This window comes from Lissotriton helveticus, chromosome 5_1, assembly GCF_964261635.1.
Source record: "Lissotriton helveticus chromosome 5_1, aLisHel1.1, whole genome shotgun sequence".
In the NCBI taxonomy this organism is placed as follows: domain Eukaryota; kingdom Metazoa; phylum Chordata; class Amphibia; order Caudata; family Salamandridae; genus Lissotriton; species Lissotriton helveticus.
The window spans coordinates 120,131,398-120,156,267 of NC_136065.1; the positions used below are offsets into that span (position 1 = coordinate 120,131,398).

Here is a 24,870-nt window from a genome sequence, read left to right on the forward strand (position 1 = left end):
TGTCCCTACTTTCAAGCTGAAGCGCCAAGGGGGATGCAGGTTTGCAACTTTGCCCCCCCCCTGTCTGTGGAACTCCATCCCCCTGGAAATCAGGTCAAGCATTGACCTACTGAGTTTCAGAAAGTCCCTCAAAACCTTGTTATTCATCCATGCATACGAATGAACTGTTCCCCGGGTCGGCATCCCCCCTAGTACTCAGCGCCAAGAAACCAACCGGTGTACGAGCGCTTTACAAACCTTTTTTAACATAACATAACATAAACATAGGTGTAGGACTACAGTCCTCTCAAGGTAATGCAGGCGCCATCTTAGAATAGCAGATTCAATAGCACTTTCATTTAGAAAAATGGTGTTCATTATGACACATGACAGTTCAACCTGTTGTATAATAAAACTTCTGCTCACTTATAAGTTGTATTATTTATATGCCATTGCAACATGCAAATACCATGCAACAAGCATGCACAAAAAGAAACTTTATAAATATATATATATATATATACACATATATATGTATATATATATATATATATATATATATATATATATATATATATATATATATATATATATATATATATATATATATATATATAGAGAGAGAGAGAGAGAGAGGAAGACATTAACAGATGTTCCCAGATAGTTATAGGAAATAATTATCTAAATACTTACTTTTGGTGTCCAGCCCGCCTCTATAGCCTATCCAACTTTTCAGTGTTATTGTATCACCCATGAGGTTTAATAATTTTTGAAAACTTTCACTCCCAGTTTCTACAACAAGAGCAGGTATAAGTTATTAAGTGACATATTATTGAACACACATTCTGCTTGTATCATTGAACACATTTAAAAATGCAAAGATATTGGAAAACACAAGGATATGTGGTTTAAAATTCAAGTATAATTGTTAACATATTCTGATTGATAATGTTTTTGCATTTTCAAGCTAGTTGTCAAAGGGTTTGTATATGGAACAAAAATGCAGAATTTGACCTTTTCATAATGTCCTGCAAACAGTATGAAGGTTTGCTACAAACCCTCAGAAAGGTGAATTTTTACAATTTGAATCACATTTTGATTAGCGTGAAAAATAAATAAAGGACGATTTGGGATATCTGACACTTAGATCATAGAAACCTTCATTATTTTACTTTGGCAACTGCGTTTGTTAGAAATTGTTTCCAGTTAGCACAGTACAATGTTTGAAACTAGCACTAGAGATCTGTAAGTAAGCATAAGATATATAAATACAACATTTATTTAAGAATTCACAGCCTTCCAGCATATATTCTTAATAGTCAATAGTAAAGCCACTGATTCCTAAGCAGCTTGTCGAATGCTCAATTTATTGCTCAAAATTCATGCTTAAGTAGAATAACCCCACACAATAAAGAACAAATTCAGAACAGCAAATTAGGAGAGTGCTAGGCCTCATAGTTCACAAATATTATTTGCTCATTACTTAAGTGAATGGCAAATCTCTGCAAGTTTGAACAGTTGCCTTGAGTCAAAAAATATTTGATGACACACATTTTAAGACACCTTTTGTTTACAAGTTACAATTCGCTCGGGGAGTGCCACCAAAGTGTAATTCAAATAAAACTGTATTTTCCAATGTAAGAAGAGACTTTCTGATGGATAACTATATCACAATCCTTTACTGAACGTATGTGTCTTTCTAACTGAATGCCCTTGCAAACAATGAAACAAGTCATTATTTTACACATAAAATAGTAAAAGACTGGATACAATTGAGATACACGTGTATAAAGAGATGAAGGACGTCTTCTGAAATATCTACTCTTTGTATTATTTTCAACAGTGCAGGGTTTCATCTAAGTAAGAACACGATACACCTTTGCATACTCTTTGCAATCGTCTTCACCAAAATGTATATTTAAAACATATTGTACAACAATTTTTAAAAAAATCAATTAATAATGTCAAAAATTTAAGTAAGAGTCTATTTAAAAAAGAAAGATATGTAACACTACTGAAACAAATTCTATGCAAACATCAAAAACATCCATATACAAACTATGAAATATATCAAATAAATTATATTTGTAATTTGAAAAATGAATTCAAATACAAAAGTATTTCACATTTTCTAAATATACAAACAAATTAATTTAAATAACGATTAATTGTAGTGCAAGTTCATTTTACCTTACAAACTAAATTCAATAAAGTAGTTTACAATGATATTCACAATCACTCCATTCTAAAAAAAACTTACATTAAACTGTATTAAATTAAAGTAAAAATATTTGGTTGTTAAATATTAATGTAAATTAATTGACTGTAGAGCAAAATGCAAAAATGCTACAGCACTTTTAACGTATTTTTTAATTATATCCTGACATGTAAAAAATACAATACATGTAATTAAAATTATTTTTCTAAATTTGCACCAAAAATGAATTACTTTATTATGGACTAATACTTATTGAAAGTGATTTAGAAAACTAAGTAAAACAAATGTAATTCTATTTAATATTATTGTTATACTAATTTATCAATTTAAAAAGTTGTAAACATATTTTATAGTTACATAATACATATTATTTAGATGCTTTTAACTTTAACTGATATTTATTTGTATTTTTAGCTTATACAATGTATTTAATTTAACATTATTTTGTATTCGATTTTATTTGAACTCCCTACTGCCATTATTTTCTGCAGGAAGGTGTTGAAGGAGCAGTGGCTGGCAGTGTGTGGTGTTGAACTTATTTCTTTATTGGCAGTACTAATTTACACTCCTAAATTTGACTCCAACTTTTTTTCAGGGGGTGGAAACATGTAGTCTGCAATTTTGAGTAAATGTACATTCGGATTTTTTGAATAGCTAAAAGTAGTAGTTACTTAAAAGTGTAAGAGTAAATCACACTTGTAAGTTACTCATAAGTGTAAGTTGCCTTTGTGAATAACTCTGAATGTATCTATGTAATAACTCCAGCACCATGTTGTTATGGAATATGGTTGATTCTCCAGGCATATGAGATGTGGGTGACTTAGCCAGTGTAGTGATACACAATTCAAACGTGGATTTTGCCACAGCATAATAAACAGATTTTTTTGTAACCCATGGCATTACAGCATTTTATGAATACAAATGAAAGACACATTGGGCATTAGAATACTTGTAATAGCACATTGTGTATGCCTGTGTTAACTTATGAAAGCTGGATCTTTTTGCTTTGCTAAAGCTAGCCATTCAATGCAGCGTGTCCCAAAATGTCACTCCTGAGTAATGCACATATACTTAAACATTGTTTAACAAAGGAGCAGTACCTTACACCATTACTAAATATGCCTCTTGAGCTTGGCACAAGGGCCTGAAAAGTCTTTCTCACAATCTGTCTCACAGGGGCATTGCTGTAAGCCATACTAGATGGTCCAAACGCATTCAAAGTTGCCTCCTAAATTTCAAGATACCCAGTAATTATGAACAAAGCAAACTTGCATGTATTCCACCCCCTATTAAATGTATAGATAGTAGGGTATAGACACACATTTTCACCCTTAATTCTGTGATGGAATTGCATACATTAACATAACAGGGAAAAAGTGCAAGCGCCTGCAGACATCAGCAGGCCCACCCATGGCTGCTCCAGAGTGACTCATAGCAGCAAATCTTCAGCTGAGAAGACGGAGCACAGCTGTGTTATGCTGGAAGACGTGAGCTGAAACTAGGAGTGCACTCTGTTCACAGACGTCTGCCAGCCCACATGTCATGATGGTAAATATGGCAAAATAGGATGCACATTTTAAAAGGACAATGTGTGGCTTTCTTTTTTGTTAATTGGATCCATTGATTTTTGTGATCCACTCTATATTTCCAATTATTTCCACTTGTATATTTATATTTTTATAGCTAATAACTAACATTAAGCCACTAAATGCCACACTGTATGTATAACAAAAACAAATATTAAGGGCCTTATTACGACTTTGTCGGTCCTACAGCGGAAAGGTGCAATGCACTGTCTACTGTAGGATCACCAAAACCGTGGTGCTGCCACCCACTAGATAAGGAATAAATCCAGGTCTGGTGGGTGGTGCTGCATTAGAGGTCTGTCAGGCTCATTGAAGAGCCTGACATGCAGAACATTGCTCTCAGAGCGCTGACTGCACCTTCCTACACGGTGAGGCTGAGATGTCATACCATGCTGGAACTGGCGTTGCAAAACCAGGGGAGCACTACATGTGCCCCACCGCATGCAACTCCAGGAGTGACAGGAAGCTCTGTTAGGGCTCCCTTTGTTGCCTCTCCACCACCTTTTGCATAGCTCACAGCCATGAAAAGGGTGGCAGACAGGCAACACCTAATATGCGTTGTGGTGCCACAGAGGCACCACCACCATATTAGTGCTCCTGACCACCGCGAGACCACCGCAGGATTCTTGATCCCCGTCCGATGCAGCAGTCTTGTGGCGGTCCGACCACCACACTCATAATACTGCAGACGGGCCTGCAATGTGGCGATATTCGAACCGCCACCACGCTGAACTCGAAATAAGGTCCAAAGAAAAAGTAGGACTTGTATGAATGTTAAAGGATTGTGCTATATGCAGTAGTATTATCCAAGTAATATCTAGGAGATATAGCAGATTCTTCTTAAGTTTCCATACTGTGAAAGAATTCAAACTCAATTATAGAAGTCTGTGGACCACAGAAATTACTCAATTTCAAAATATAATTCAATATGCAAAAGACTTACCATTACTAAACATTTCATCATCTGTAAGTTGCCCTTCTTTGGCATAAAGAACTCCAAACTTGAAATTTACAGAGCCCTTTGAATACAAGGAAAAAACAAGAGATGAAACCATAATACTTTTAATAGAATAAATGATAAACACCGAGTGGGAATAAACTTATATTGGAAAAAGGGCCTGTTGAACAGATGACCTGCAGCCTGCTGCAGAGAATCCATTTCCCCTGACACTTAATGTGCTCCTGGTGAATGCCATGAACACATTTTGATTAATGGAGCCTCCTGCCATGTGTCAGTGCAGATATATTTCAAAAGCCAGACTTCTTGCCTGCCCTGCTTTAAGAGCCTCTTCAGTGAAATTAAGATACAAGAAACTCAAGATGAATTTTCACTACCTGTTTCCTTAACTTCCTTTGAAGCTATTCAATGAGTTGTTACTTTCAACACTATACTTTGTGAGTAAACCACAAACAGATTAAATATCCAGATCCTGTCTAACTTGTTTAACGTGCTCGTTGATATATGTTCTGGCAGAAATATAAATACTGCATTAAAAACAAATTGACCTTATCATGAATATACACCCAGTGAAAATACTCTTGTAGGACGAGTATTAGAAACAGTAAAACTGAAAACAAAAGAGTATCATATCCATTAAAAAATGCCTAGAGAGAGAGTACTCAATGTATTGTTGATTTAGTTTGTGTGTTAATATTTATCTCAACTTTCATTTTGGATTTTTTTTGTGTGGAGTTTTATATAGCGCAAACTAGACCTGAAGGTATCAGAGCGCTTTACATGAGCACCAGTTACGTTACAGATGGACACATTAATTTTGTTAGACATGAGAAGATTACGTGATTTGCAAAGAATCACAGAACGTTGAGCATCCCTGCCGAGAATCAAACCCGGTTCCCCAGCTCTGAGGTCGACCACACTAGCCGTTTGGATTGGGAATGCGAAATTTATAAACCTCAGAAAAAGTTGTATTTTTCCTAATCCTAGCTATATTTAGGATATGCAATAGGTAACCATGTAATATGATCATAAAAAACAAGGATGGGTGGTTTGTAATGTCACCAGAATGCTGTTTAATTGCAAACAGTAAGTTTAATACTAGACTATTGGGCTTATTGCGATGTCGGGTGGACCGTTGCGGATTGGGAAACAACCGATCTTAGGTCGGTGGTTCCGACTGCAGTATTTGGATACATCCATTTTTCAATGTGTGGTGGGTGGAAAAGGACCTCAATACAATCTTCCATTGAAAAATTTATGTTTTCAAACATCTCTGCACTGTGTGGCAGGCACCTCAGCGTGCTTGCCACATGGTGCTGGGATGTTTAGGAGCAAAAGATACACTCTATAGGTAGCCCCCAGGCACCAGAGTGGAGGCCAGGAGGGCAGGGGGTCCTGCTAGTGGAATCGGAATCAGAAATTGACCTCATAATCCTGAGGGCAGAGGTGCAACCATTAAGGGATTATAAAGTGTTTCTGATGCACCGACAGGTTCCTTGAGCCTGTCGGAAGAGCCGTGGACGGCCCCGCCGCCTGCTGCCTGCGACCCCACGCATTATAATGCATCAGTCACACTGCGGCAGCAGATGATGGTCATATCTACATAGACGAGCTATCTGTTGCGGTCCGACCGCCATTGAAATTGGCCCCTACATTGTTTAGATGCGATGCAGCTTTGAAGAGCTTTGTTTTAAAAATGTGCATTTTTGTTGCACCTTTTACTACTTCCCTATAGCTATAGAGTCGTACTTAAAATTTAAATTCATATCTCACTGCAGTAAGGTATTCCTAACTTTTGCGTATTAAATACCTATATCACTGTCTGACTTGGACTGGCTAGTTTTATTTTGAGCCACCAGTCATTTCACATCCACTTGCTTTTTTCTTCATGTGTGTTTTGCAGTGGCACCAAAGCAAATGCATGCAGCGATCTGGCTCTCAGCATTTCGCGACTTGTTCTTTATGTTTTTCTCTTGTGTATGTTTATTTCAATTTCATATTTGACAGGGCCTTCTTTGCAAAGATACTTGTATATTCACCTATTAAATGAATTAAAAAATGAGTGACAGTCGGATGCTGTATGAATGAGGATTTAACATAGCGCTACATATCCTAGATCTGATGAGAGCTGGCGACCCCATCTAGGTGCCACTCTATAGCTGAAACATGTTGACCTCAATAATGCTGGAGGAGTGATGCCCCTAAGCCTCCCTGATATGTTTTAATCATTTCTTTGGCCGTTCTGCAATACTGTATTACTTATGGGAAGGAACCTGAGCTGTTTCACCTGTAAACAGGTTTCCGCACCACTTCTCCAGGAACTACTCCCTATAAGAGGGAGACTATTCCTACTATAACCATTTCTGGTGACGGTGCAGTCTCATGATGAGGCATGACACCAAGGTTACTGTGTGAGGGTTTGCGTTCCATTTGTTTGGTATTGCTGGTTTCTTCCGGGGAAATTCCTGCACAGGACCCCTATAAATCGTGTTGCAAATGCTTTTGTGTTTCTATGACTGTGTCTTGGAGGGTAGATTTCACAGCATCTCACATCCCTCAGTCTTGTTCCCAACACCCCTCTAAATTCAGGAGGTTTGTTAGTAGGTCAGTCTTTGATTATGACTCACTCCATAAAATGATATTTGAGCAAGCAATTTAGCTACATCTTTAACACTTGGGTCATTCTTTCTTAGTTTTTACCCAAATTTATATTACAGCCTAACCTGTAAGACATCAGCTCACAGTTTGCACTAGACTGAGTAGGGCCTTCTCCACGACAGGATTCAGGTTACAGTCTGAATGTCTGTGTCTAACCTATGTTCTCCAGATACTTAGCAAGTTATTAATCATCTGGGATTTAGTATATTCCAAATTAGTAAAGGATTCAATACTGTCAGCACATATGGTGTACTAACTGCTTCATTAAATATAGTTTTGAACTTTGTGAGAACACACTACAGCATGTGCTTTGATAAATAATTTTGTACAGTTTATCAACCAGAATGATCTACAAAACACATAAAGCTCAACATCACACCAGCCTTTTGTTCTCTCTCTCTCTGTGCCTGTAACACCTGGTTCATCACCTCATTTGGAGTGCCACATAGCATCCCCAACATGCCCTCCCTTGAACATACTAATAAAGGAGAAGACTGAATACTGTCCAAGTTGATGGCAGGTTAACACATCCATGAATTATGCACTGTTGTCAAATCTATTTCATCCTCCATTTTTATTAGCTTATTAGACATACCTAATGCATTATATTTGTCAAATCAAGCACATCTTGTAGTAGGTTGATTTTGTTCATCATCTAACTAATTTTTCATACATTCTTTTAGGCAAACAATTTCTGTACCAGACAATCAGAAAATCATTCAGGCCTTGTAGAAATAAAAAATGGCTGATGTTGAATTCTGCTATTCGATTTGGAATTGCTGCATTTGTTTAACGTACCTCTTGTTCTTCTAATACCAGCAAGTCCTGTCATTAAAAAAGAAAACAGCAAAAAGTAAGTGAAATGAAAGGAAGAAATAGCTTTGCAAAACATTAATCTTTAATCAATAAGACAACCAATATATATTTTAGTGTAGTCTATCTGTGAGTTGATTCTATCAACCAATACATAACATTATATATACCCTGCCTTGGTATTGCAATTTAAAATGACAGTACTGTAAAAGGGGCTATCCGATACATCTTAAAGTCTAGAATGAGTTTTAAAAAACTGATGTTATCTGTTTAATAGGGCACCAACATGCTCTATTTTGAATCTTTTTCACAACCTTTCAAGAGATGTTCTATTTCTATGAGCAATATATTGATGTTAAAGGTGGGCTAATCAAACGATTATCTAATTCTGGGGAAATCAGTCCAAAAAGTGAAAGAAGACATCAGTTATGTTCATGCATAGCTTGTTTACAATATGTTATGTTATGTATGGGTCTTGTATAGCGCAACGGCTACTCCAAAGGAGTGTCCCGGCGCTTTTGTGCTCCAGACCCAGAAAAGAGACTGAAAAACATAACAGAAAAGCTAAAACATAGGATGTAGATAATAGAGCTCTAATCAGAGAATAACCAAGTCTTGAGACCCTTCCTAAAGGCCAGCAGATTGGATGTAGACCTTAGGGACAAGGGTAGGGAATTCCACAACTGAGGGGCCAAAAATCTAAAGGACCGCCCTCCCAGGCGTGCCCTCTTTATACGTGGAACTGCAGCCAGTGCTAAAGACACCGATCTTAAGGATCGCGTCGGCCGGTAAAAAGCCAGCCTCTTCTGCAGGTATTTTGCACCCGTGGCATGCAGTGCTTTGTGGGCTAATGTCAAAGCCTTGAACATTATCCTCTTCCGTATGGGAAGCCGATGGAGGGATTGCAGCAAGTTAGAGGCGCTGGCTCGACGATGCAAGCCGAAAATAGCTCGTGCTGCAGCGTTCTGGGTCACCTGCAAACGCTGTAGAAGGTATTCTGGGAGACCCAGATACAGAACATTAGCATAATCCAATCTGGATCCAATGAGGGCCTGAACGATTATTCTCCGGTGTTCCTGGGACAGTAGAGGGAAAAACTTTCGAAGCATCCGGAGAATGCCGAAACAAGTTCCTGTAAGGGTTGCCACCTGGGAATTGAGCGTGAGCCCATTGTCAACTTTGATTCCCAGGTTCTTAGCCCAATTGGACGCCTGAGCTGGAGGGAACTTGTCGGCAGGCCACCAACCATGCCAGTCAGGTTCCAAAGGACATCCAAAGAAAAGTATCTCTGATTTATCCGAGTTGCACTTGAGGCTGTTCAGATGGAACCAATTAAAAACAGCCCCAAGGCACTCACGGATACTTTCCCCATCGAATTCTTCGCTCTTACGGCAGGTGAAGAGAAGCTGGGTGTCGTCAGCATATGAGACGCTCTGGGCCCCGTAGGACTCCACCAGAGTCGCCAGAGGGGTCATGAGGATGTTAAATAAAGTCGGGCTCAATACTGAGCACTGAGGAACTCCGACTCCCAATGGCGGCATTTCGGCAGATCCAGGAGGGGCCCAGACCGTTTGCCAGCGGTTGGCCAAGAAGGAACAAAACCAATTGAGCACCGTCCCCCCTAGACCGATGTCATGAAGTCTTACGAGGAGATCCTCATGGGGGACGGTGTCAAAGGCCGCCGACAGGTCTAACATGACTAGCATCACCCTGCCTCCGTCATCCAGCACCTCCTTTACAATCTCTGAGACTTCCAAATGCGCCGTCTCAGTACTCAAGTTGGATCGAAAGCCTGATTGAGACGCGTGGAGAAGCTCGTTAGACTCCAGGAAGTTGGAAAGCACGCTATGGACGTGCTTCTCCAGGATTTTAGTCAGTGCTGGAAGGAGCGAGATTGGTCGATAGTTGGACGGGACTTCTGGGGCAAGGTTGGGCTTTTTGAGGAGAGGAATCACCATAGCCTGTTTCCAGGAAAGTGGCAGAACTCCCTGACTCAATGAGAGGTTGAGAATAGGATTGGCTAGTGGGTTGACAACATCTGCCATTCTGGCTAAAAATTTTGCCGGACAGGGATCGCACGGTGAGCCAGATTTGAGGTTCCTCATCAGAGCTAAGGACGACGCAATGGTGAGAGGCGGGAAATCCAAAAGCGCCGGACCAGAGATAGGCTGGTGAGCTATCTCATTAGACAGGATCGAGGGATCAGCTGCCGATCTCGGAGAGAAGGAATCCTGAATCTGTCTAATTTTGGTCGTAAAAAAATTGGCAATAGTGTCCGCCCAGTTCTCATCTGGAGCCTCCTGATCTGAGATCGAACGTGAGGTAGTAAATTCTCGTACGATCAAAAAGATTTCCTTACAGGAGTTAGCTGCTTCCTCAATTTTTTTAGCAAAGTAGCACTTCTTAGCCTGTACAATTAAAGCATGATATGATTTCATCATGGACTTGTAAGTCTGTTTTGCCTCAGCGTCATATTGGGCCCTCCATGCGCGTTCAGCGACTTTGCATTGTCTGCGGGATTGGGCGGCCTCTGCCATAAACCAGGGGGCCGAGGACCGTTTGGTGTCAGATCTAGCTGGCTGAAGAGGGGCTAGCTCATTCAATCTAGCTAAGAGCCAGGACTGCAGGGTATCTAAGTCAAGCTCCAGATCCCCCGTCACGGAGAGAGGATGGTTCACCAGGGCCTGAGATAGCATGTCGGGAGATACCTGATGATACGCCCTATAGTTACTTCCCCGTTGCCTGGATGCCCTGATAGATGGTTTCTCGGTGCCAGATATTTGAAAATGTGCTAGATGGTGATCGGACCGCAGTACAGGTAGGAGTGCAGTAACCACAATTGGTGAGGTGGAGAAGACCTGATCTAATGTGTGGCCTTTATCATGAGTCGGGCCCGAGAGATAAGGGAGCAGTCCCAGAGCAGATGTAATATCTAGCAACTTCACGACATCCTGAGCCTGCTGATCTTCCATGTGGAGGTTAAAATCTCCCGCCAGTAAGCACTGTTCCGATCTAAGAACTAGTATAGACAAGACCTGCTGGAGATCCTCAAAGAAGGACCCCACAGGGCCCGGAGGCCTATATACTACGAGACCCTTCACAGTTTGTTGAGGTGATAGGGACAGGGTAAAGGCAAGGGATTCGGCACCCATGATGGTCTGCGTGGGCACAACTGCACACATAAAGGATTTTTTTACAACAAGGGCAACTCCTCCCCCTCTTCCCTTAGCTCTATCTTGTCTATACATAATGTACTCAGATGGAATGGCTGCTGCTATGTCCGGGTGCGATGATTCATTAAGCCAAGTCTCAGTGAGCATAAGACAAGTGGGGTTGTTTGTAGAAAGGAGATAAAAAATCTCCTGAGTATGTCTGTGTAGCGACCTAGTATTAAGGAGTAAGCAAGGGTGTTTGATGCTACACTCCTTCACGTGGGGAGTGGTAGGGAGAACACTGGTAAGATGCCACTTACAGCCTGGACATTTATATTTGCCCCTGTAGCGACCAGGAAAAACGGAGTGGCAGGAGACCTCAACAGAGCGCAAGGAGTGAAGCTTCTTGGATGTATACGATAGCATAATGATGCAGGGAAAAGAGTAGTAGCGACCAAGAGATCCTGCCACGCCACACGCCTCCAGGATGCTGACGGGCGCAGACGGGCAGGACTCTGGCGCGACTCCGGCGCAGATCCGGCGCGTCCGCAGTGCGCGTCCGCTGCGCGGAGGGAAGGAAAGAGCTTTATGTAGCGCTACTAGAGCGCGAGGGCGGAGAGTCCTACCCCCAAGATGGCGGCCCCAAACAGATCCCAGCCCTCGGCGTCAATACTCGGCCGAGGGCGGTCTGAAAACCCAGGTAAGGAGAAAGGGAGCAGGCGAAGCGCTTAGAAGCGCTAGGAAGTCTCTATCAAAGGAGCAGCACGCTAGTAAATCAGGCGCGCTCCTGAAAATGCACACAGTATTAAAATCACTGAGACACTAAATAAAATAAAATACACACAGCTAAAAGCGGTAACAAAGAAAAGAAGGGAGACCTCCCGGCTTTCCGCCTCAGGAGGGAGAAGGTTCGTAGCAGTTGGTAATACAAAGCCCCATCTATTAAAGCTACCTACAGATCATATATGGTGTAGGGAATCATTCAACATAGTACCACTCTAGCAATTTGAAGTGCCTATATTGGAATCAACATACACAAATAGGGCAGATCTGCACTCAAACAAGTCAGAAATCACAAATATCTCTCTGGTGTGGTCCTCCAGTGAGGCAATATTCAGCTGACATTTCCTTTAATATCCAGCTGTGTTAAAGTCCATGTAGTCATTTGTCAGGCCCTTTTTTCTTCCCACTGCAAGAAGCCAATGTCAACAAATTATTACTCGAAGGAGTACAATGTCATAAATCTTTTGAGGGGTCATAGGCCTCCGGCAAGATCCAGTAGCACTGTCAGACTAATTTCCACCAGGCACCTAAAGAGTGTCTGTCTCTTACTTGTACTGTGGTTAGGGTTATATCCTGATTGGAAAGGCTAAAACAAGTTATGATGGTCAATAGGAGCATTCAGTTGAAGCATCTTGCCTAAAGTGTGTTGTGCCTTGCCTGTGAAGAGATACCTCAGAGAATTGAATTACGGCAATGTGATAGACAACTTCTGCTTCTCCTCCCATTTCCCTCTCCTTTTCCTTCTTTCGCACATAGAGTTTTCTAAAGTCTCGCCTACAGACAGCTTTAGTTGTCTGGTGAGAGTACATTTCACACACAATCACATAAAACAAAACACAAAGCATACACATACATTTACTTTTACACAGAAAAACTCTGTCAGTCATTGGCTACTGTGGCTCAGCTAGCTCAAGCCATTGGATAAGCTGTCTTTGTCAGTATCAACCAATTGCATTTTGCGGATGTGAACTAAAAAGAATAGTTCACACACACATTGCCATCTCATATTGGTGGAACAGCTATGAAAGTGCATATCAGTACAAGTAGGTGCCCGGGGGCATGCTATGTTAACCCTGGGACTTCCTTTGACTTGCCATGGACCTCCTCCATACTGGATGGCGATACAGAAGCATCTATGACATTTGAGACAGGAACAATAACTCTGGCACTATGCACTTCCTGGCCTGTACATAGGTCTTTGCTTCACGAGGCTAACTACCAGTAAACAATGACAACCTTATGGGTCGTTATTGCAGATGCTAAGGGGCAGAATAGTAAGCTTACAAGTGGATCAAGTTTTCTCCAGGACTTTCAAAAAAGCATGCCTAGGTGGTCAATCAAAGGCTTTATTACCATGCTAATTTAATAAACCTTTGGAGGAATAAACGCCTGATTTAGAAATCCCTACATGTGCAGCCTATCTGCAGCTGCTAAGTAAATCCACAAAAGTTGTAAACACAATGTGGATGAAGTTCTCACCATCTCCAAAGCCAGAGGGAGTTCAAATGTGGTGTCTCAAGCTAATAATGTTAGAGGATACTCTCTGTCAAAGCTAGTGATCACTCTGCTCAACATGATGTTGTTTGACTGTTTTGAATATTCTTAGTTGGCATTCCACGTTACCATTACTCATAATTTGCTGTTTGTCACCACATTTCACTTTCACATCAAGAGGTTCCCAGATAGACCAAAATTGTTCACTGTTCTTCCAGACCCATTTTTAACCTCACTAATACAGGTGGGTCGTCCAAATAAGGTTGTGTGTTGGGCCGGTCCCTCTCTGCAGGGTCAGCCAAGATTTTTGTCTCCCTTTAATAAACCCATTTGTGTTGGCTTTTAGGACTTTGTGCACTTTACTCCTACTATCAGTGATACATTGCGTGTGCTCTCCCTTTTGAAAATGGTAAAATTGGCCTACATCTGAGTGATGCATTTAATTTACTTATAAGTTCCTAGTAAATCATGCTACATGCACCCATAGCCTGTAAATTATATACCAATTGTGGGCTGCAGTAGTCATTGTGCCACCCACTGAAGTAGCACAGTAAAACCTATTTCAATGCCTGCCACTCTAGTTGTATTGCAGTTTTAAACTGACATTTTGCCCTGACAAAGCAAGCCTTTTTACCAGGCCTAAACCTTCCTTTTTAGGTTTAGCCTACAGCGTGCATGCGCTGCCTGCAAGACCTGTTGTGATCAATAATACCAAACACAGCAACTTTAAACAATTGAATGATACAAGACACTTCTTGAAAGCAATATATTGATTTGTGAAGTGTAGCTGACAGTGGATAGCATGTCATGGGAGGGGTCACCTGCTTCCAAATGTGACTTTAGTCAACAGCAGGGGCATGCTGGGACTTGGAGTTCTACGTTCTCGGATCAAAGTAAGGGTCTACGAGTCCCAGTATTCAAAGTGCTGATAAAAAAACACAGGGCAAGACGGCTGCCTAGCAACATGCTTAGCAAAAATTACAACCGGCATTAGACCAGCAAAAATGTGACTCCGAGCGCCATAATTCCACATTGTTGACACTGCGGAAAGGCTGCTAATTGTTTTCCCAACAGTTCTGAGTAAATTAATTTGCGTCATGCCACGAGCAGCAGGGGTGGCAGGAAGCCGAGATGTACCCGAGAACTGGATCCAAGGGTGGAGACAGGCAGAGAGAAGTTACAACAAAAATACGACATCTCAAGGGGTTAAAAATGAAGTAATTCTCAAGAACCAACGATAATGCCATCATCATGTGTGGATTTAAATCCAACATGCAGGATCTTTTTCTAAGATCGAGTTCACGAATCACATGTTATATATACTGATAATAACAGGTATGCAGATACGCGGGGTGTAATACAACATTTATTACCACTTCTGTAAATGTAAATGTAAATGTAAATGTAAACTCCACATACACCCACCACACTCCAATACACAACACATAGGCATTGTCATTTACAACACCAATAGCTCTAGCTCTCGCAAAAATGAGACCTATTGCATTGCAAATGCTTGTTAATACTTAAACTCCACCACTAAGGTAGGACCTAACCATTCATAGTGCAGGGGGCATGGTATGTAAAAGAAAAGTCATGCGTACTTCAGTTTTACATGTCCTGGCAGTGAAAAAGCCCTAACGTTGTTCTACCCTGCTGTAAGGCTATCTGTCCCTTAGACTAGCATTAATTTACCGTATTACACTTAATAAGTGATAACTTCAGTTTGAAAACAGATAGAGAAATGCTTCTTCCACTCAAAGGAATTGGAAAATCGTCTTTATTGGTAAAGTTGGATTTACTAATCTGGAAATGCCACTTTTAGAAAACCTAGCGTAGTTGTATGTCAAACAAACGTGTTGAAAATAAGTTGGTTGTTGGAGCACTGTAAATAACTGTTTGTTCACTGGGAAAGCTATAATTGTTACTAGATTTTGTGTGCCTTCTTAAGACTGTAGTATAATATTGTCGTTGTTTTGACTTTTTTGGTTCACCCAGACAATAATTGTGTTTATTATTTGAGTGGGCCTAACAGCCCTTTCATATAAGTACCAATTTTCTGTGAATATGTATTATAGGTCCTCTTGATACTTAATTATGCTCACCTAAACAGAATAAAATATTTAAAATAACCATCCTCTGCATTTTGGTTGCTTCTGGGTACAATCAATCTCAGAACATTAAGAAACAGGAGTGGAAATGCTGTATGAGGTGAGATCTCCAGGGCATCCAAGATCAGCAAGAACAATCTATTAATGCAATCTCATTTGCTTTTCTTGTGTTTGTTCATCCCGTGGAGCATAACTTACTATACGTTAGATCAAATGACTTGCGCTGTTTGCATTCAAGGAACTACTTTTTTCTTTTTCTTTCGCCACTCGATTGAAATGCATGCGTTTTCTTACTCTTGTGTGCTGCTTCCCCACTCAAATCCTCTCCTGGTGCTCTATGTGTTGCTCTCTCACCTCAAGTTCGTCCATTGCTTCTCCATCCCCTACCGGGTTTTTCTTATTACCTCCTCCATTGCACACAACCCTGTTGCTCACCTGCCACTGGCTGCCCAACCCACACTGCTCCCCACTCTATTGCACTGCTTTGAAGGAAAAATAATAATATATAAGTATATATATTCTTATTTCTTATTAGCAAGCTCGGTAGTTGTAATTTGTTCTGGAGGACTCCTTTCTCTTTAATAAATACACTTGCATGCATTTTTTTTACTTAGGCATTCTAATATTGCCATTTGCCATCTTAGAATGGTAAAAAGTTTTTTTTTCAGTTCAGACAGGCTTTATTCGACAAAAGTCATAAAAGGAAACAGTACATACAAATAAAGTTTAGACATATAAATAAGATTTGATCTTGAAAAATCTGTACATATATACATATAAAACCCAAAAGTTCATTATACAGTTAAAACATTTCATCTATATAATTAGCCAGTTATATACATAATTAAAAATAGAAACCGGTATAGTGATTACATGTTAATCTTTGAGCATTCTACTTCTGATGGTCCATGCCCAGCCCAAATACGTTGCCACGGCTATACAAATTGTCAGTATTGGAACATATGATGCGTATTGCCACTGACCCCCAGTTGGTACCCAGTAATCTACACATTGGACAAAGCCACGTTCTTCGGGGCTCCGAGTATACCGGGCATTCAAAAAGCAGGTGTCCAATAGTTTTAAAATAATGAAGAGTGGTTGCCAGGGTGGCTGCTCTGTAATGGCGGAGGAACGTCGCCCCACTGGTCAGTCAGTCAGCGGTATAGTGAAAAATCAAATAACCACTAACTGATTGAGCCAATGCCAGCTGGGGGGCGGGGCTGGGGAAAGCAGGGAGGAGGGGTAGGCGCACTGTATGTGCAAATGTCTGTTTGGCCGGCCATCTTAGGCCGGCCAAACAGACATGCCCACTTAGGTTTCTCCAATCCAGCTGTGTTGCACAGCTGGGTTGGAGAAATGTCACAGGCACATAGGCATTGTTTGAGCGGCAAACCATGTAACTCAGACCAATCGTGGCACTGCTCTCATAGCATGAGAACAGCGCCGTGATTGGGTGGGGAGCCTATGCCCCAGTGCATGTTGGGACTCAGGGAGAGCCGGAGAATAGGAGCGAGGTAGCCACGTACTCAGGCACGTTTTTAAAAATTATTATTCTCCCAACCTGCCCCTCCCCCACTTCCGTATTGCGGCATCCGCCATTGGTGGATGCTGCTTCATGGGGCATGCACACATATATGTCATCATGCTGAGGTAGAGTTTTTTGGTGTTTGCTAATACTGTTTTACTTTGACCAAACATTGTTTTTTTCTTTTCTTTTTTGCCAATGAAGAACAACATTGCAAAATACATTGACAAAGATGAAAGGTCAGGTAACGCAATTTAATGATAAGAGGCCTAGTGCCTTTGCCATTGCTTGTTTTTTATCTTCCAACATTCCAGTTTAGAATCTGATTTGTGGGTTGGGAACTGCTTCCTGCATTATAATTTTGATGCAGCCCTCTTATATATTTAATAATTTACAATGTGAAATATTCAGGCTCTCTGCCATGAATGTAATTATAATCTTTAATGCATCACAAAGAAAAAAGTCACTTTTCTTTCCAAGCAAATGCCTTTCAAATTACAAAGAGCATCATGAAAATGCATGCATGATTCATTTAACAGCTGAAGGGATTAAAACAGGCTTCCCTCCATCACTGAGAATTGTAAAAGCCCTCCATTGACTGTGCTAAGTTAAAATTAGTTCTGCACCATGGGGTCGCCAGAGCTCTTACATTCATATCCATTCAGAAATTCTTTCTCCATAAGTGCAGGTGCAAACCTGCTAGCTATGAGCCCACTTTACAACATGCCCTCCGGGAAAGGTGTCACCCCCTCATAGGATTTCTGGCCCTGCTACAAAAATACCAACTTCCCTCCCATCTGTTGATTCCACCTAGGATCTTACAAATACCCAGTTTTCCACCAAGAAGTACTGCAGCTGAATGGGTCTCCCGTCCATATGAAAACACCAGCAGCCAGATGAAGATGTACATCATGAATGATCACTGTTTGCCCAGGAGACCTGTATTTTTAGGCAATCTACTTGGGAACCTTTTACACATAACTTATCAATATGTTGTGAAAATGGTGTGGATTTGCTGGGACAGTTAGGGGTTGGCTTCAAAGTAACCCTGGGCGTAGTTCACGAAGTAGCGCTACGCGTAGCTACATGAAGTGCGCTTTGTACTACGCGAGCTAGGCGTAGCTTCGCAAACTGGGTAGTGCATTGTGCAAGATGCTGTTCGCACTGATTGCACAGTGTCGGATGCTTGTCCGCACTGTGCAATTAGTGCAAACTGCATCTTGCACAGTGCAAGCGGTCGTTTTCTGCCGCTCGAGTAGATTTCTACTCGAGCGGCAGATTTCTCAACACGGACTGGTAGTTTCTCATCGCGAGCGGTCGCAAGCATACGCGACCACTCGCAATGAGAAACCTGACCTCCCCGCCTTGAGAAGCTCGCCGGGAGGTTTATTTTCCACGCTCGCGATCGGCCACTTGATGTTTCTGATCGCGAACAAGGAAAAAGTCTCGCCGGGATGTCATTTTGCTTGCTTGCTGTCGCCAACTTGACGTTGAGAATCGCGAGCAAGCAAAAAATGACTGCTGCACTACGCGTGTTTGCACGTGCTACGTGCAATTCAAGTAGTGCGAAGTAGCGCAAACTTCACAAACTACGCGAGCCTAGCATAGTGCTTTGCCCAGGCCTACTTTAAAGGAACGTTAAAATGTGTAGCATCAGTGCCAAATATAGGTCCAGGAGAACCAACTTCATTTCAACTTTTACCAAGATAAATTTACACGTAATGGGTAATTCACAAAAAAGGTAGTAAATCGGCACCCAAAATATTGCTATGAATGCGTCTAGATTTACTACTTTTTGAAATTCACAAACATTTCCAGTAGTATGTCTAGAAAGCTGCGCAAACCTCCTTTCCTGGTGTACGTTTCACAATATCATGTCCATATTCACCAGCTTCCCAATTATTCTACATACTGTAGACCTAGAACTTAGAGAATAGTACCCAATGTGCAAATGTAATTTTCTTTCTCTTTTTCTCCATAAACATTTTCCAAGTGGAGAAGCCCCTTCCCCTACATCTTCTCCAAGTTTGGAGGTGATCAATTCACCTTCCCGTCCATGAAGGAGAGTTACTTCAGCTCTTTGCTGAATTAAAGCTCTGACCATTTCCAGGGTGAGAAAGGGTAGATTTGAACATTTTTGACTTTCCGCAAACATAAAATTTTATAGGCCTTCACAAACTTGAAAGGCTAACCACCACTTGTTCTTCTAACTTTGCATTCCTTGTCTGGGAGATACAACTGTGCATTTTTCCTTTAGTCAATTTCTTGCATGCGTAAATGAATACATTCTCAGTTGTACACACTTATGACTGAAAATACTTTTATGAATTGCACCTTATGATTCTACATTAGTTGCCGGGCAGCCTGGCACATGAGTAGTATGAACATCATAAATAGGTTAAACAACATTTTAAAATACGTATTCCAGTCCCAACCAGCCACCTTTTATTTTTAAATCTACCGAATTCTTTTATCACTTTGATCACTTTGACATTGATGTTTTATGGTTTGCCAAAGGTCTTGTCTACAGATAGTGTCATGTGCACTTTTGTAACTTTAAAATTTGAATTTGGCTTACTCCTAAGTGGATTATTTTACTTTTCTATAAGACCATAGTATATGGTGGCTCAAGATATACTCATGGCATGGAACTTTAAATGACCCTTATGGACTACAGCAATATTGTGCCATCCACTAGTGTGACAAGACTAACATGGATCCAGGCCTTTTACTGTAGCCTGACTGCTGCAGTTATAAAACTGCAGCCCAACCTGTCAAAATTACCCTTTTTGATAGGTAAAAACTTCCCTTTATATATTATGAAGTCATGCCTAAGTAGGCCTTGTAGCCAAAAAGGCAAAGTACATGGTATTTAATAGTAGGGCATGTGGAAATTTAAATTTAACATATCCTTACAGAGGCTAGCACCCAAAAGCTGCTTTCACTGTAGAAAGGAAGGCGGGCTGGCCCGTGGAAAAACACTGGGGAGCACTGAGAAACAATATTAAACAGTACTTCTGCTATCTCAGGCTAGGGACCAGCTAGAAAAAGTATTAAACAACTATTTTCACTATTTATTGAAAGCCCAAGATAATGGTGAAGATGAATTTTGAATACATATTATGGGAAAGGGACTTTTAAAATGTTACCTTTTACCTTCCTAAAGCTCTGGAAGACTAATTTGCATTAACCCCTCCAACTGTCACCCGCCTGGTGAATAGCCATGATAAGGTGTGAAACCTCCTTACACAACAGAGACAATGGCCTGGTTTTTGTTCCCTCGAAGACCACTTGGACTGTGCCCTGGAACATAATTTATTTCAAAGGGTCTCCCTTGTCACAAGCAAATGTCAGAGGATACCTGAACAGACGCCTACGTTTGTCCTCTCAGTCAGGTAGACACCTAACCCAGTGAGGGAGAAGCTGTCCATAGCACTGGTTTGGTGAGACCACAGAGGAGGGGCTGCTCATTACATTGACCTGAACTCTGGGTGCAGAAATCTAGCTTTAATGAAATGGCTATCCACACTTTATTTAAAATACGTTTTTGAATGTGAGGAACCTATAGTTTAAAGATGTAGAATTGCTTGTTCACAACATTTACAAAATGCCTCCTAAATAGCATTCAAAAGTTGACCACCCAAAAAGGAAAATGGACAAATTTGGACAAATTTGCTAATATAATACAGGATTACAACTCATGGTATAATACATCCATAAAATACCAGGGAGCACTATTACAAAGAAACATGTGATCTAAGTATAATTATTGCTCAAATTAATGACTTCTGAACCACAATTGAACCAATGTGAATTGTTGAATTTAGCTCAGTACTAGAAGGAGGGGATTCTGTAATTGGGCATCAAAGAGAGAATCATACATCTTGTCCTCAAATGCAGAACTGCCTTAGAGGGGGTGAACCAGAAAATGCAGTCTATTAATGCCCTTCACCTCTGCTGAAGACCAGTTGCAGGTCATGTAAAAGTCACAAGACATGACATCAAGGACTTCTGCCTGGTTTCCCATATTTGAACTATAGATGGATGAAAGACAACAAGGTAAAGATTTCTATTATTATCAATATCTTGTCCTGCCTTCATTACATGCCTAAATGATTCCAACAGTGGACATCTTATGACTTAAAAATTCACTACCTATGCAAATCAAAATAACTGAAATGATTTATCTTTACATTTTTGAGCAGCAATCAACTAATATATGACTGTGTTACCCAATAGTTAAAGCTCTAATACAAAATTACATAAGAAGAGAAAGTGATTCCATAATTTGTAGTGGCCTGTTAAATCCATAGTAATATCATGTGCACAATAATTATGTCACTTCACCTTAAATTAGTTTCATTGCTGCTGTTTTAGCACTCTGCATATATAGAACAATCAAAATGAAATCGCTGGTGGCACCTGGCAGATTCTTTCCTTGCTGTTACATATTATTATCTCACTCAGAATGAATTTACAGAAATGTATCACATTTTACAACTGTTCTACCTGAGCCCCTGTATTAAATGAGTTCTTGCATTCCTGGCCAGCTCATGCCTACTATCTCCACAACAGCTTCTCAGGTGAAATACACCATACCTCTAACAAGAAGGTTCCCCCCAACACTCGATCCACACCCACAAACACATTGTCCACATTTACTAGATGTAGGTAACATCTATTTGATCTTAGTGAGATTGGCAGTGACCTTGCTTCAAAGCAGGAATAACATTATGTTTGAAATCCAAGGGCAGCCTCAAAATGTGCACTTAATATTGGCTTTTTCATAAAGGGCCCCTTTCCTCTTTGACATGATTAGCTATGCTGTGTTTCAAGTAGCTGAATCTCATTACTGTCATATTTGGGAAGCTAATAGAACTTTTGCATTCACTAGACATCCTCCACAGCTTGACTGATGCGTAGGATTGAAAACTCACCTTTTGTATCTCTGGATTAAGGATTTCCCTGGGGCTTTTCTCAAATTTGTCTAGGTTCATGGCACTGAAATGCAACAAAAATATTGATTAAAGCTCTAGTATCCACAGTGTACGCTGTTTAAGTATGCTTCCTCAGTATTAGTCCTTTCCCTTCTTCCTTCTGTAGTAATACTAACATTAGAGCACTCCCAAAAATAACATTGTTTATGAAGATATAGTAGCTCCAGTAAGCAGAATGCCCAACTTCAGACTGTCTTCATTTCAAACATCAAGGTGAAAACTGTTGCATCACACGTGTAGTTTTAGCAGTATATTATTCTGACTTCAAATGCATATATTTAGGCATATAAGACAATGTGGTTCTCATGCGTGCACACTGCAGCGGGTGTAGACGTGAGGTGGAACCAGTGGCCTGGACTAACTTCCTTCAAAACAAAGTTACTCCGCACTCAGGAATCCTTTTTCTTGTTAGTTTATTAAGTCAGAGCTGATCTGCTTCACCTACGCGTTTTGGCCTCACAGGGCCTTGCTCAAGCTTGGTGAGTAGTATTACTCCACACATATCTATATATCTATATATATTACCTACTGGCGGTCGCCAGTAGGTATATATAGTTAGGATTTTTTCTCTATGGGTTTTTTGAAAATTCTATGTCTAATAACTTTGGCGTTTGTGGACGGAATTGGCTGAAATTTTCAGGAAAATGGCACATTTTGTTTCTGAGCAGCCCTTGAAAATTTGGGGGGGGTTCGTCCAGGGGGGGCCGAGAAAAAAGGGGGGTCCCAAAACGTGTTTTTAACATTGAGTTTTCCATAGGGCGGTTGGCCTCACTTTTAGCCCGAACGGCTGAATGGATTTGCACGAAACTTGGCAAAATTGTAGGGACTGGTAGCCCGATGTGCCTTTTGTAGGTCTCAATATATGTGCTCCAGTGGATTTTGAGAAATTAACGTTTAAAAAAAGATATATATCTGTAAGCGCGGACCAGGCAGCGCTCTGGTTCGCGGACTTTTCGCGCAACGGAGCTTTGTGAAGCGAAGCTGATTGGTTCTCCGGCGTCTGTCAACATTCCAAACAGTCCGTAGCGGCCGCCATCTTGTCTCTCGGTAGGATCGAGAGACAAGAGGAGGTCAAAACAAAGGGGGAAATAACTATAAGGGGGCATAGTAGATCCTCGCTGACCCCCTAGGTTTGATGTGGAGGTTTTAAAAGGGCCCCGCGGGGCAAAAAAAAAAAATAAAAATAATAATTGAACGGCTGAATGGATTTGCACGAAACTTGGCAAAATATTAGGGACTGGTAGCCCGATGTGCCTTTGCTAGGTCTCAATATATGTGCTCCAGTGGATTTTGAGAAATTAACGTTCAAAAAAAGATATATATCTGTAACAGCGCTCCGCTTCGCGTAACGGAGGTTTGCGAAGCTGATTGGTCATTCTGTCACTGGGCTATAGTTGGGCTACATCTGGCTGATATTTGGGCTACATTTGTTTTTTTGTGTGTCTGGCGGCCATCTTTGGGCTACATTGGGCTACATTGGGCTTCATTGGGCTACATTCGGCTAATTAGCAAATAGCTCATCGCAAACTAGGAATGGTAAAGAATCGCTATTTATTCCTTAAAGTTCGCTATTTAGGAAATGCAAATAACTTTGATGATACATATGGCGGTTCATCTCTAACAAGATAAGAAGCATAGGGATACATTTATGATGACTGGCGCATCACCAGGGATGTGTTAGTCATTCTGTGCCGCTGTTCCGTCACCTATGGTGTGCTGCATTTACAATGCGGCGCATCATGGGGCAAAAACAGCACAGATGCGTGATGTATCTGTGCCGTAAAGGTGGCGCATTGCTGGAGTTGTATCGCAAGTGTGATGAAGCTCCAGCAAGGGTCGGGGGTGCCCCTGTCGCAGGGTTTCTGTTCTCACACAGAACTGTGGACAGAGGATTGGAACCTCGGCGAATGCATTGCTGGAGTTGTATCGCAAGTGTGATGAAGCTCCAGCAAGGGTCGGGGGTGCCCCTGTCGCAGGGTTTCTGTTCTCACACAGAACTGTGGACAGAGGATTGGAACCTCGGCGAATTAGGGTGTCCCAAAACTCACGTTAGTAATCAAAAACTATTTAGCAAGCTAGGTACAGTGTCACATTGGATATAACAAACTCTCAATGTTTAGACAATCCAGAATATGAACTTATAGTACCTCAGGATACGTGGAACTCATGAACAGTCGGTCGTTATAGATTTCTTAGAAACCAGAACATGGAGTTAAGAAGAACAGATGTGTATTTGAAATGTTTATTTACTAATGCCGTCTTCTCAGGCGTAGTACCTTAGATAATAAAAGTACACATATTATCAGTAGCAAAATTACCAGCATAGTTACTAGTACATAAAAAGTGAATGGTGATAGTATGTTAACATGCTGTAAATGAATAAGAGTTAGCAACACTTATAAGCAGCCGCGGGCCGTGGAGGGAGTTACGGTGAGGCAGGGAGGCGGGGAGGGGGAGAAGCAGGGTGGAGAATACAAGTACACATATTATCAGTAGCAAAATTACCAGCATAGTTACTAGTACATAAAAAGCGAATGGTGACAGTATGTTAACATGCTGTAAATGAATAAGAGTTAGCAACACTTATAAGCAGCCG

At 41.0% G+C, this 24,870-nt stretch overlaps 1 protein-coding gene across 1 annotated transcript in view; it reads right to left on the bottom strand.

Annotated features, from left to right (window-relative positions):
* Window positions 1–24,870, bottom strand: part of GARNL3 (GTPase activating Rap/RanGAP domain like 3) — a 1,031,878-nt gene that overhangs the window by 148,335 nt on the left and 858,673 nt on the right. Inside the window, exons 7-10 of the mRNA XM_078641846.1 lie at window positions 22,215–22,278; window positions 8,198–8,224; window positions 4,727–4,802; window positions 673–771 (exon numbers count right to left, since the gene is read on the bottom strand). Of these exons, the coding sequence (XP_078497972.1) occupies window positions 673–771; window positions 4,727–4,802; window positions 8,198–8,224; window positions 22,215–22,278 (266 nt within the window). The remainder of the gene's footprint in view (window positions 1–672; window positions 772–4,726; window positions 4,803–8,197; window positions 8,225–22,214; window positions 22,279–24,870) is intronic.